Raw genomic sequence first — 12,836 nt, 5'->3', positions numbered from 1 at the left:
TGCTGTATATTGATCTTAATTAACGTTTTATCTCCTGGCTCCTTTGCATAGTTTGCTTCTTCTTACTCTTCTGGTTTAATTCAAATTATCACCTCTTCAGAAAGACTTCCTAGACTGCTCCATCTAAAATAATGCCTTCCCACCCGAGTCACACTAAGTACATAAGGGTTTTAAATAATAGTACTTATAATAATCTAAACTTGTCTTGTTCAGTGACTATTTGCTCTCCCAAGAATATAATTTCCATGACAGGAGAGACCTGTTATGTTCCCAGCACCTAGAATAAGGTTTAGCATACGAAAATGTTGAGTAGATATTTGTTAAACAAATGCATTTTTCGGATGTGAAATACCTTACCACCACTCGAATAAAAATTTCAGGCATAAATTCTCCTTTATAGAAGCCAATTATGTTATAGGAAAGCTTATTATGCCATTTTGATACCTAGAGAAGGATTTGAGTCTAGCGAAATCAAGTTTACGTATTATTAGGCTATTTTATAGACATTTTAATAGTCTCTGCTTTGGATTTTTATTCCTATTTTACTTTTATTCTCATTTTAAATACTCAATTTTGTTATTCATTGTTTACATTATATATCTGTCTGACAATGAAACTTTCGGCATAACTGGTTTCAGTAGTAATAATTAATAGGAACTACCATTTTTTTACTTTCTAGTATGGAGAGGACACTATGATAGGTTCCTTACAGATGTTATCGCTTTCAATTTTTTTCAAATTACAAAAAAATACAGACCTAAGTGTTTCTAATTTCTATGGCAATAAAATTATTCAATTGAATGGTTGCATATGTATCATAATTTATTTAGCCATTCCCCCCATTATTCAACATTCACGGAAACATCTTTTTCATTGCTACAAATAATGCTTTAGTGAAACTTTGGTACATATATTTTTACATGAATTCTATTTCCATCAGGTCAAAAGTCTGTGAATATTTTTGAGGCTCTTGATTTATATTGAAAAATTACTTTTTAGGAAGATTATACTAAATTATGCCTCCATTCTTGTAGCACACTTTAGCCAGCATTCAATCATTGTTTTTTTAAACAGATGAAAGACAGTATCTCATTTTTTAAAAAGCCATCTATTTGGTTATGATTGGAATGAAATGTTTTTTATATATTTACCGTCCACTAAATTTCTTGCTTAGTGAAATGTCTGTACATGTCTTTTGGCCATTTTTCTATTAGAATTTTATAGACTACATAATTCATTTGTCAAAGTGATTCAGATGTTAACCCTCTTAATACTCTGAGTTGCTGCAAATACATTTCCCAGTTTGTTGTTTGCCTTTCAATTTGTTTATGCTGATTTTGAGATTCTGAAGTTTATACCTGTCTCACTGTAGTCATCTCTCTTTTTAAATTTCATTACTTAGAAATGTGTTCATTTTATTCTTAGAAAGTCCTGCTCTTTTCAGAGAAAAGCTCTTGTATGCTTTCATTAAAACATAATTAACCCTTTAATCTAACTGCAGCCCAAAGTCACATCCCTAGTGGGTGACAGAAACTGGATTAGAATTCAGATCGATTGGATTTCAAATGTTCTTGCTTTCTACCCAACTCTGTTGCCCGGAAATGACAAAGCTCTCTGGTCTGGCTGCAGCAGTTCTCATGCTCGGGCTTCTATGGCAGCCACGTCCTGGACTGGAAGTCACAAGCTACTAGAAGATATTTGTGATGCACATAACAAAAATAACTAATTTTGTATCATAGAATGAAGGACCACACATCAAAATGCCTGGGCTTCAATACACCTGACTCAAAATAAAAATTCTGGTTTTTAACATATTTTACAAAATAAAAAGAATAGTTTCACTTATCGAGTGCTTACTAAGTACCAGACACTGCAGCTAGGTGATTTACAGATCATATATTAATGAATTTAAACCGCACAATAACCCTTCGACGTACTATCATCCCCCCTGCTATTGAGAGGAGTAATCTCCAAAGAGCAACTTTGTCAGGATCACCCAGCAAATACGTGGTGGGGCTGATCAGGCAGTCTAGTCCCAGAGCCTGTGCTCTAAGACTGCTTCTCGGCTAACATTTCTTATAGGAACAAATATTTTCCTCAATAACTGAAATTTTCAGGAAATAGAGCTAAGGCGGACAACAGACCAAGGTAAAATAGAATATTGCAGTATTCAGAGTGCACGAACAATACTTTGAGAATTCAGCAATAATATCTTAAATTCAGGCTGTATCTTCCAAGGCAGATGGAACTTTCTATCTATAAAAAAATTTAAAAACTATGCATTCCAAACCCTAATTTAAAAGTGAGACACCTGAAACCCAAAGATCTGAAATTATGGGTCTAGGATCACACAGCTCACTAGCAAGACTAAAGCTAAAACTAGGTCTCTTGACTCCTATTCTAATAATTTATTCTATTTTCTTTTATTAATATTAATTTTCTAATAATCTATTCTAATAATCTTTCCAATTTCCCTCACGCCACCCACCCAAGGAAGAAATACTCAAGACCATTCTTATTCCAAGTGTGGCTATCCCTATTACTTCAAGTTCCAAGAATTTTCTAAACTCTCTTTTATATTTGAGTATTTGAGCTTTAGAGAATTAGTCTTAAGTATTGTACCTTATTAATAGGAGCTTTCATATAGATGCGATATGTTTTTATATAGATGCACATATACTCATATTTCATTTGATACTTTTTTGGTTAAAATACCACAACACTACTTAATAAAATGTTAAACTTAAGCTTACATGAACTATTCTAAGCTGCAGTGTCTCTTGTAACGTCTAAGGTAGTCAGCACAGTAATCAACAGGGAGTTGACACTCCATTCCTCCTTAGGAACTGACTGATTTACATTTTCTAGCAGAATTTCAGTATACTACAGAGTTATGGTTTTCATGACTGAGCAAATCTTGAGTATCTATATCTTAGACTTTCATCAATAATAGAGTCCATTAAATATAGGTAGGATAGAATTAATGCATAGAAAATACCTGAAAATGGGTAGAATCTGTGTGTAATATTAAGACTGATAATAAATCAATAACTGAAAGATTTTGGGAGATTTCAGTAACAGCTTATATGCGTGTTTATATGTGTGCATATTCATAGATATAGTAAATTTCCCCTACAATTAATGTCACTTCTCTTTACCTTTTAGGATATATATAATACAAGGAGAACAAGATGTCAAGTGAAAGCACATAGCATTCAGAACATGGCAGATATGCCAAGCAAATCTGTAAAAACTGAAATGCAGGTTTGGAATAACACATCTCAAGGGGCAACATTCAGGATAATCACAGAAATAAAACAAAAAAGAGAAACTGTTTTCATGTTAAAAACAATACTGTAATTGTATTATTTTTGAAAAATTTCCTTTAGCTAACCGTAACAGGAAGTGAAGTAATAATTTTATTAAGAATTATAGGATGGTAACTGAACTTATTATGGAAATCATTTCATAATTTATACATATTCAAATCACAGTGTTGTACTAATACTAATATTAATACAATGTTTGTCTTTTTAAGTCATCTCTATGCCCAATGTGGGGCTTGAACTCACCACCCTGAGTTCAAGAGTCACATGCTCTACCTACTGAGCCAGCCAGGTGCCCCCTCAAACTAATACAATATTCAATGCCAATTATATCTCGAAAATGTTGGAAAACTTTTAAAGGAATTAAAAATAAATTTTAAAAATTTAGAAAAGATTAGTTACAATGCAAAGGATATATTATTTATTCCTAGTTGTATTTTTATTAAGAAGTGTTGAAAATCTATTCAACTTGAATTGTTAAGCTTTTCAAATTAACACTAGTACTTGGCAGACCAATGGACCAGTCTGAAATAGAAATTTTTAAACATATTTTCCAAAACTCTTGATGTAACACAGAACCAACTATAATAATGTAATAATTAGTTAACATAATAATAAAATAATTGGAATTATAATATAATAATTTACCTAAGGAATTAGTAAGAAATATGGCTGACACAACATCTTTTGTTTCTGAGATCTCCTTAGGAGTAAAACACATATTACACAAGCACTAAGATCGCTAGATGCTCTAGACCGGGTCTGCAAGTAATTCTGAAAATTTGTGTAGTTAAAACTTCAATTCAAAAACATGAGCAGATGTTATCGTATGGAACTTATCAAACAGTATTTTTAAAATCACTTTTGTATCACCAGCTCTCTTTCAAATGGTCTCTAAGATCTGTTTTACAATTATCTAAAAAAAATAACAATTGTCATATGAAACTTCTTAAGAGTAAGAAGAAAAGTGTAAACCCTAATAAAACTCACTACTTCTCATTTAAAAGAACTTGGTTATTATTTGTGAGAGCTAAAATTAGTGGGTTTTTTTTTTGCTGCTTCAAAATGTGTGATCAAACTCCGTTCCTTCGTTCGCTGTGTAGAATTGTGTTGCAATGACCATATTTGGACCTATTTACAGAAATGAAGGTCCTTTGTGGTGTAAAATGTAAAATACACACTTCAACTCAATGTCGGAAAATGATTAGCCTTACAAAATTATTTTCCCGTCACATTTTGGCTCGAAGTATTAATAGGTAGTGTTTGATACAGAGAAGCAACCAACTCACATGTTCATTAGAGATGTGATGATAATTTAATAAAGATATTATTTTATTGGTCACAGTCTCCAGTTTTTGAAAAGCTTTAGCTTCACCAAACTTTTACTAAACAGTTTTCCAACTGAATTTCCATTCCGAATTGCTTGTTACAAAATTTACCGTTCTCTAAAATTATCTCCTTTTTCTCTGAAGCTCTTCTTACTATCTTCTCTATCATTTCCCCCTTTCTCATATTTCCTTTGGAATGGAATGCATGAGTCTTCATTTATGTCTAGGCTTTGGAGAGTTTGTGGAATCCTAACTGCAGGGCTAGTTGATAAGATCAAGTCCCCCTAATGGTGTTGGGAGTCTACAACTAGAACTGAGAAAGCTCACTCCAGCTTCCTCCCACCGGAAGGACAGTAAGCTTGTAGTTCTATAGTTACAACGGCTTTGACGTGTATAGTAAGAAAGACTTTAAGTTATGTTTAGGTAAAAATTACAAGTAATTTAGGACCTGATGCTTTAACACAACAAAAGTCTCTTTCCTCTGTATTTTAACCATTCTGCATATGTCCTACATAGCATTGATTCTTTTCTTAAGAAAAGTTGCTTCCGTTATCAATCTTCTCCTCTTCCTAATTTTCAAACTCCCTGAACTAAGTGCTTTCCTTTTACCTTTATTCCTATCCTGGAGATTCCTTTGTTCAATTGTTGAATTCCCCGTCCCAAAGCCTAGCTTACATTCTTTGTTCTTCTCCTGTACCATATTCAATAGCTCATTCCTTCCTTATCCTAGCATCCATTCTTTTCGTAACATTTTCCCATCTGTACCCTCAGCCACACCTATCCTGAGCTTCTTTGTCTACTGTTTCCCGAATTCCTTTCCACGTCCTAGTCTTTCTACTATGAATTCTGAAGCCCAATTCCTTTTACTTAAATCTTATGCATTCTCAGCCGCATCTCAGAGTGCTCATCTCACCTGTTAGCCCGAATGGAAAGCTGACCCTTCCATAAGAAATAGTACCTCCGTCAGAAACATTTTGAGGAGAAACTGCTCAAAATCTTATACTTCAAGTAATATGGAATCCCAGAAGTGGTATCAGCATTCTTCTAGATCTGCTCTGCTGCTTCCACATGCTTACTCTTCCATTTCATATAAAATTTACTCCTTTTATGTTCATACCATTATACTTTCTTGCTGCTACTGTCTTCTTCCTGGGCAATTTCCTTCATCCATTTCTTGTCAAACTTAGGCCATCAGTGACTCCAATGCCTATATAAAAATTCTAATATCAAAATTTGTTACTTTGCCTTCCTTTCCAAACTGTAATCCACGCTTCACTTCCAGGTCACAGAAAACTCTGCATCTGAACATGATTTAACAAGAACACATGATCTCACATGACTAGCATCTTACCTAATCTATCTTGGATATCACTTTATTTTTTTCTTAAGATTTTATTTATTTATCTGAGAGAGAGAGAGAGAGAGTAAGAGAGAGCACAAGCGGGGTGAAGGGCAAAGGGAGCAGCAGACTTCCCACTGAGCAGGGAGCCCAATGCAGGACTTGATCAGGGACTCCAGGATCATGACCTGAGCCAAAGGTAGATGCTTAACCAACTGAGCCACCCAGGCGCCCTTGGACATCATTCTAAACACTTCCCTTGACAGCTACCCTCAACATCCTCATCCTCTTTTTCTTTCTATTGTAACTGCCCACAAACTTCCAACAATTTATCTGAAGTGTGCTAATAAGGCAATCACACAATCTTAGAGAACCAATGCCACCACAAATTAAATTCTTCACTTAAACTATCATCTTTCTACATATCTTTGGTGAGCTCTTTCTCGTAACCCCCACGGTAGCTACTCTTCATTTTATAATTTCCCCAAGCCATTCATTCATTCACCAAGTCTACATTCATCTTCTTCTTCTTCTTTTTTTTTTTTTTTTTTAGATCTCTCTTTTCTTCTCTTCCATTTGGCTTCCACCTTCTACAACTTCACTAATACCAACTAGGCAAAGATCCTTATTGGTCAGTTTTGTCGTTTAACAATAATTGTTCTACTCTTGAATTTTTCTGAGGAGTATACCCTTCTTGAAACACTTTCCTTTCTTGAATTCTATTCTTTTCTGGATATCCTACTGTCTTTCAATAGTTCCTTTCATCATGGTTTTCTGGGTCTTGTTCTCTCATCCACTCCTTATATGTAAATAAATGTTGGTAATCCCAGAAATGTGATTCTTGGCTCTCTTATTTTTCATATGCTTCTGACAATTCCATTCATTCCAGTGGATTCAGTTAAGTGTTGGGATATTCTATTCCATGTCTCTAGGCCAGACTTCTCTGCTGAGTTTCCAGACCCATACATCCAATCACCTCTATTAGACAGCCATACCTGAATATTCCAAAGGAATGTCAACTTCAACCCATCCTCAAACTGAATTTATTTTTTTCCCTAAAACTTGTTCAACCTACATTCGTTAACCTGACAGAATATGCCACCATCTATCCATACATTTCAGTCACCTGAAATGATCTTATTCCCTCCTTTTCTTGCATCAACAATACCAATCAGTGACAAAGTCCTACAGATTCTACATCTTTCTATAACTTATGTATCAATTTCCTATGCTACTGATACCTTATGTCAGTCCATTATCATCTCTTTAGTGATCTGTGCAATAACCTTATAAATGATTTTTCTGCTTTTACTGCTCTAGTCCATTTTTTACATAGCTTCCACAGTAATATTTCCAGGAAAAACTATCTGATCTTGTTCCTTTCTTCCTTTACATGTTTCAATACCTACATGATCTTCAGAAACACTCCTCTGCCTACTTTTGCCTAAACTTGTTTGAAGTCATTTTTTCCATATTGTTTCTTCTGCCTGAAATGTTCTCTACACACGAGGGCAACATCTTTCTAGTTTTTAATGTTCAATTCATATGTTATCTCCCCTATGAAGTCTTTCTTGAACTAAATCCATACTTTCCAGGTGGAAATGATCATACCACCCTTTATGATTCCACTGTATTCTACATACATAGATTTCTCATCGCACCTGTAATATTATTGCATTTACTTGTCAGACTCACACTAGAAAAGCCTGCAAGGATAGGGAGCTATTTTGTGTGTCCTATTATTTCCAGCACCTAGAACAGTACCACATCACATGTGCTTAATAAATGAGTGTTGAATGAATGTTCAAGTTTCAGTTCAAGTGTGATTTCTTCCGTGAAGCCTTTTCTGGCCATGTAGCCAAACAGATTTTATTTGACTTTATATCTTTGTAGACCATATTGCTAGAATCATCCATACTGGCACATAAACACAGCATGTTACCCACATGTTTTAACTCCTCAGTGATATTGAGAGCTTGTTGAGGACATGTATTAGATCTTTAGTGTTCTCCACATGTCTAGCATATTGCAGAACTCATGATAAAAATAAAACACTTTTAGAATTATGTAAAATAAAGTTGAAAACGAGGTTTAAGTCTAAAATAAGTTGAAGAATGAAATATGATTAATTTGTTAATTTAATCTCACTGACTAAATACTATATATCTATACGTATATATGTATGGGCATATATACATATACATATATTTGGATCTGGAGTTAGTTATTTTTATTTTTTATGGAAAAATACACACATATATATATGTACACACACACACATATATATACATATTACCTAAAAATTAATCAATTTATTTTATCAATCTAATTGGAGCAGGTGCTGTTAAAAGTTGAATATATCACTACCTAAAATAAAAATGCCTGTAAGATTTAACATTTTGTTATATTAGAGGAAAATGAAAAATAATGAAATGAATAAAAAATAGTAAAAATTTCTGAAACAAGTTAGATACATGAAAAAATAACAAAGAAAAGCAGTAGAAGAGACAGACCTGCATGTCTTCTCCTTGTGGAGTCCACTTCTTCTGTGGTCACATCGTGTAATGGACAGACATAGACAAAGGAGATGGGTGTGAGTGGATGTACTCAAAAGGTAAAAAGTGACACTGAAGGAAAGGGCCCCAAATCATTTTGAGAAAGAGTCCTGTACACAGTTGTAGGGAAGATACAATAAAATACGTACCATATTAAAAAAAAATTAAAAAAAAAGAATACAGAAGAACTGATGGAGAATTGGTTAAGCTATTACAGATTAGCAGAATCAGAAAAATAAAGTTAGTATAGAAATAAAGAAGATTCAAAAGTTTACAATTATTTATAGACAGCCAATCCTGAACACTGACGCTGAAGAAAGATACCATTAGTGAAAACAATGTTACTTGTAAGACCATATTGTTCAAGACATTCCTGAATCTGCTTAAAATCTGTGAAAATGCTTTTAGAATTTTTAATTATCATTTAAAGAAAAACATTTAATTGAATAAACTTTAAAAAGAACATTAAAATAGTTCCGACAGATTTCTATGCCTTTCCATTTTCCCAAACTGATGAGTACACACATGGGCCATCAGGACAATATTCTATCGAATTACTTCACAATAGCAAAATATTACTATAAAATATTACATTATAAAATATGGAGAGTAACAACTATAAGACTCATTACAAAAAGAGTAGTGGAAAGATACAGCTTTATTGAAATATTAAAAATTCGATGAACCTTAAATTTAGACAAATCTTATTTGATTATATTCCCATACAATACCTATTTAATCAGAAAATTCTTACAGACACCACATAACACATCACTGATATCTCTATTTAAATTTGCCCATCAAAATCCAAAATCTACCATAATAGATACAGCACACATTTTGGAAACACTTCTTTCTCCACTACTAGTGGAGTTCAGAAGACATTTTATACAGTGATTGAAAGCAGGAAATATCTGCTAAATTCAGCATTCTAGGAAAAAATTTCTTCCAAAGATATTAGTGAGTTAGTATTAGTATGACTGACACAGATAAATACTGTAATACAAAACCAAAATCTCCTATTCAATCACATACTTAGTTTTGGGTCAGGTACCATAAAATTCTTAAAACACCAAATCCACTTCTGCAATGGTCATATCATAGTCTTTGAGAGATCTATAGAAAAACATACCATATCAAAATAAACTTGGAATATTGATATATTGAAATTATAACTCTTAAACGAGGATTCTTTCCTATTACAAATTAATCTCTTTTCTCGAGTAGCGAGAAAATGAAAACTTTTCACTAGGAAAAGATTGCTAAGATGACCAAAACTTGTTTTCTTAGAAAAAAGACAAATCCTCCTATGAATTATAGAGAACTGAAAAAGAATGACACATTTTGAAATTTAACAATGTCATTTTGATTACTGTTTGAGCACATCTCTGATCTATTCAAAATTGGACACTAATTTTCATCATAAATGTATTATAAACCAGACTATGTTGATAGGATTGACCACTAGGAAAAGTACTATCCTCCTGAAATGTACTCCATATATTAATATGATATATGCCATATTTTGTTTTCCAACCCCAGTCTGCCCACTTCTCAAAGAAGGTAGAAAAATCAGAGATATATTAATAACACAGGTTAATTCTGAATTGTATTATATCTCATATTACTTCTCATATGCAAAATTTGTCTATATACATATTTACCATATTACTAAAATAATGTCCTTGCATGTTAAAATGAAAAATTGATATGAATTGGATAAAATGACTGCTTAGGTATATTCCTTCTCTAAGAAAAAAATTTATTATTATTACTATTATTTTTTTGCAGAAAACATAAACACAACATAAATAAATGAAGCTCTTTCTCTACCTAGCATTTTTCTGTACCCTGAATTATTTTATAATGGCATTGAGGCAATGTTCTTCATGTTATATGGATTCAAAACATTCAAAATTCTTTTCCACTCATTCATTCATTCATTACAGAGAATAACTGAGGCACACAGAGTTTAAGTGACTTACCCAAGGTCACACAACAAGTTCAGTGGCAGAACCAGAAATAGAACAGAGGTCTCCTGATTACCACGTCAACTTTCTTTCTACTAGATGCTATTTGACCCAATAAAAACACATGAAATAAAAAGTCAAGCAAAGAAAAAACAAAAAAATATTCTCATGGTGGTATCTGATCTGGACATTTTATTATATAGTATTTAGTTAGGATATTTGTTTTAAAAAGGTAACTGCCACAACTATGCAAGTAATTCACTGATGTTTTTACTCTTGTGAGAAATATGGTAACACCCAGCACCAATAATTTAATTTTTTAATAAAATAATACAAAATTTATATTACATAAAAGGATGAAAATGAAAGATTTGACAATGATCTCACTAACTGAAAGTGTCCAGTAAATCATTTTTCCATCATTTATATGAATATGATCCATTAATAAATAATAGGTCATAATCATTCTTATGTAAAAATCACTTAATTTTAATTAGCAGATAGAATATTCATTTAAATCATAAAATATAAAAAATTTACAATTTTACTGAATATATTTTTTAAAACATTTGTTTTCTTGTCTTTCTTGTTGTTAGAATTTGTATTATACATTATTTATATTATAACAGCCTCATTTTAAAAGAAAAACTTACAGTCAGCACCATTTAAGCAGCCCGGTCTTATTTAAATGGCAATAAACTATAAATACATATTTCACATATACTATTGAAATGAACTGCAGACTTCAGTAAGCCTTGAAGAAGCTAAGAGGAATTGCCTCCACAATTCCTATCTCCATACTTTTCCTCTGATCGTTACTATGCCATATCCTACTTTTCAGTGCTGTTTTAACGGCCGTTCTAATGAGAACTCTTTCTAATGCTTCTTTTAACCAATAACCAGTTAGATAGTAAGAAGTTAAGGATAGTAAAAGTACACCCTCTCTTTGGTATCTGTTACTATCATAATTATGGCTGAATCATAGTTTTAGTTTTAGACTTAGAAAATATAAAGACTTTGCAGAGAGAATATACAGTATTTTTTTTTCAGTTCATTCCATCATGAGCCAACAAAAGTGTAATAAAAAATTTCCATATATTTTATTGAAAAAGACATTTATAAGATATGATGAATACTTCATAAGCCCCATGATATCATTTCATCACTTATGAGAAATTATTTTTAAGAATTATTTTTAAATTTAGGTGCATCAAGGTGCATCAAACTATAAAAAGAATGGGGTTTTAATCTAGCAAAGTAATACGGTGCCTGTCCATCTGTCTATCTACCTACCTACCTACTAAAGCTGCTGTATTTTGGTCTTTAAATTAACAAAAAAAATCTACTGAAGATAAATAGATATATAAAATAATTAGTTTCATTAAGTTATTTGGTAAAAAAGTAAGTTTGTAAGAATGTATATGCCAAGTTTTATGCAAAATTTTGTGCAAACCAAAAATCTTCTCTTGCTAATATAATGTATTAACTATTATTATATTTTGACTTAATACATCTCAAGTTCAAAGAGAAAAAATAATCTGTAATAAGTTTAATTTTAAAAGGCATGTACATGGGCCTATTTATCCATAAATACAGTTTCTACCAAGTGTGTATGATATCTATTTGAAACTCTCTTGATGGCTAATGTTCTTTCTCATTTATCAACATTCACAACAGACATAATATTGGTCCTATTATCAGATGTAATTGTACTTGAGTAAACACATGTCCTTTGGGAGCAAGCATTCTGTTAAAAAGGTTCCTGACAATGAGACAGAAGCCTTAATACTTTAAAAGCATACTATAACTTTCATATAATAAAAAACTAATCAAATTGTGAGGGTTTTTTAAAGGTCATAGAATCTTAGAATGTCCCTTTGGGGTCAGCAGTGATACTTTTCAAAATGAAGCCTAAATAAGCAACTACTTTATAGGAGAGCCTCCATGGTACAAGGATCAGGACAGATCTAGAATACAAAAACAAACATTTACCAAATTTACAGATTTCAAACTAAAACTTCTCCACTGTGATAAAAACTTGTTGAAGAAGTCCTCAACCAAGTGATCTGAGTTTTATTTTTTAAACTAATTATTACTTTTCATAATTTTGTCAGCACCCATAAAATTATTCAGTATTTACAATAACTTCTACCTATTAAAATAAGCAAGGTACAATCTTTTAAAATATTTTGCTGTTTTAAGCTCACTAATAAAAATGTTTATCTTTTAAATGTCTTCTTTCCTAATCCTAGATGTACAGTTTTTTTCTGATTCTGTCCTTGAGGTCTGACACATAATGCAATTTTAAATACAGAAGA

The 12,836-nt window shown here is 32.2% G+C and overlaps 1 protein-coding gene across 33 annotated transcripts in view; it reads right to left on the bottom strand.

The window, feature by feature from the left end:
* RIMS2 (regulating synaptic membrane exocytosis 2) overlaps positions 1-12,836 on the bottom strand; it is a 561,128-nt gene that overhangs the window by 161,501 nt on the left and 386,791 nt on the right. For 6 of the 33 annotated variants that reach the window (XM_040625662.1, XM_040625668.1, XM_040625666.1 and 3 more), the window contains one exon: positions 8,507-8,539. The exons of 24 other annotated variants lie outside the window; for them this stretch is intronic. In XM_040625662.1, the coding sequence (XP_040481596.1) occupies positions 8,507-8,539 (33 nt within the window). Of the gene's footprint in view, positions 1-8,506; positions 8,549-12,836 lie in introns of all 33 variants that reach the window. 3 more of the 33 variants (XM_040625665.1, XM_040625675.1, XM_040625680.1) reach the window with 2 other exon arrangements.

This window comes from Ursus maritimus, unplaced genomic scaffold (assembly GCF_017311325.1).
Source record: "Ursus maritimus isolate PB19 unplaced genomic scaffold, ASM1731132v1 scaffold_9, whole genome shotgun sequence".
NCBI lineage: Eukaryota > Metazoa > Chordata > Mammalia > Carnivora > Ursidae > Ursus > Ursus maritimus.
This window is presented reverse-complemented; position numbering and strand designations above follow the sequence as displayed.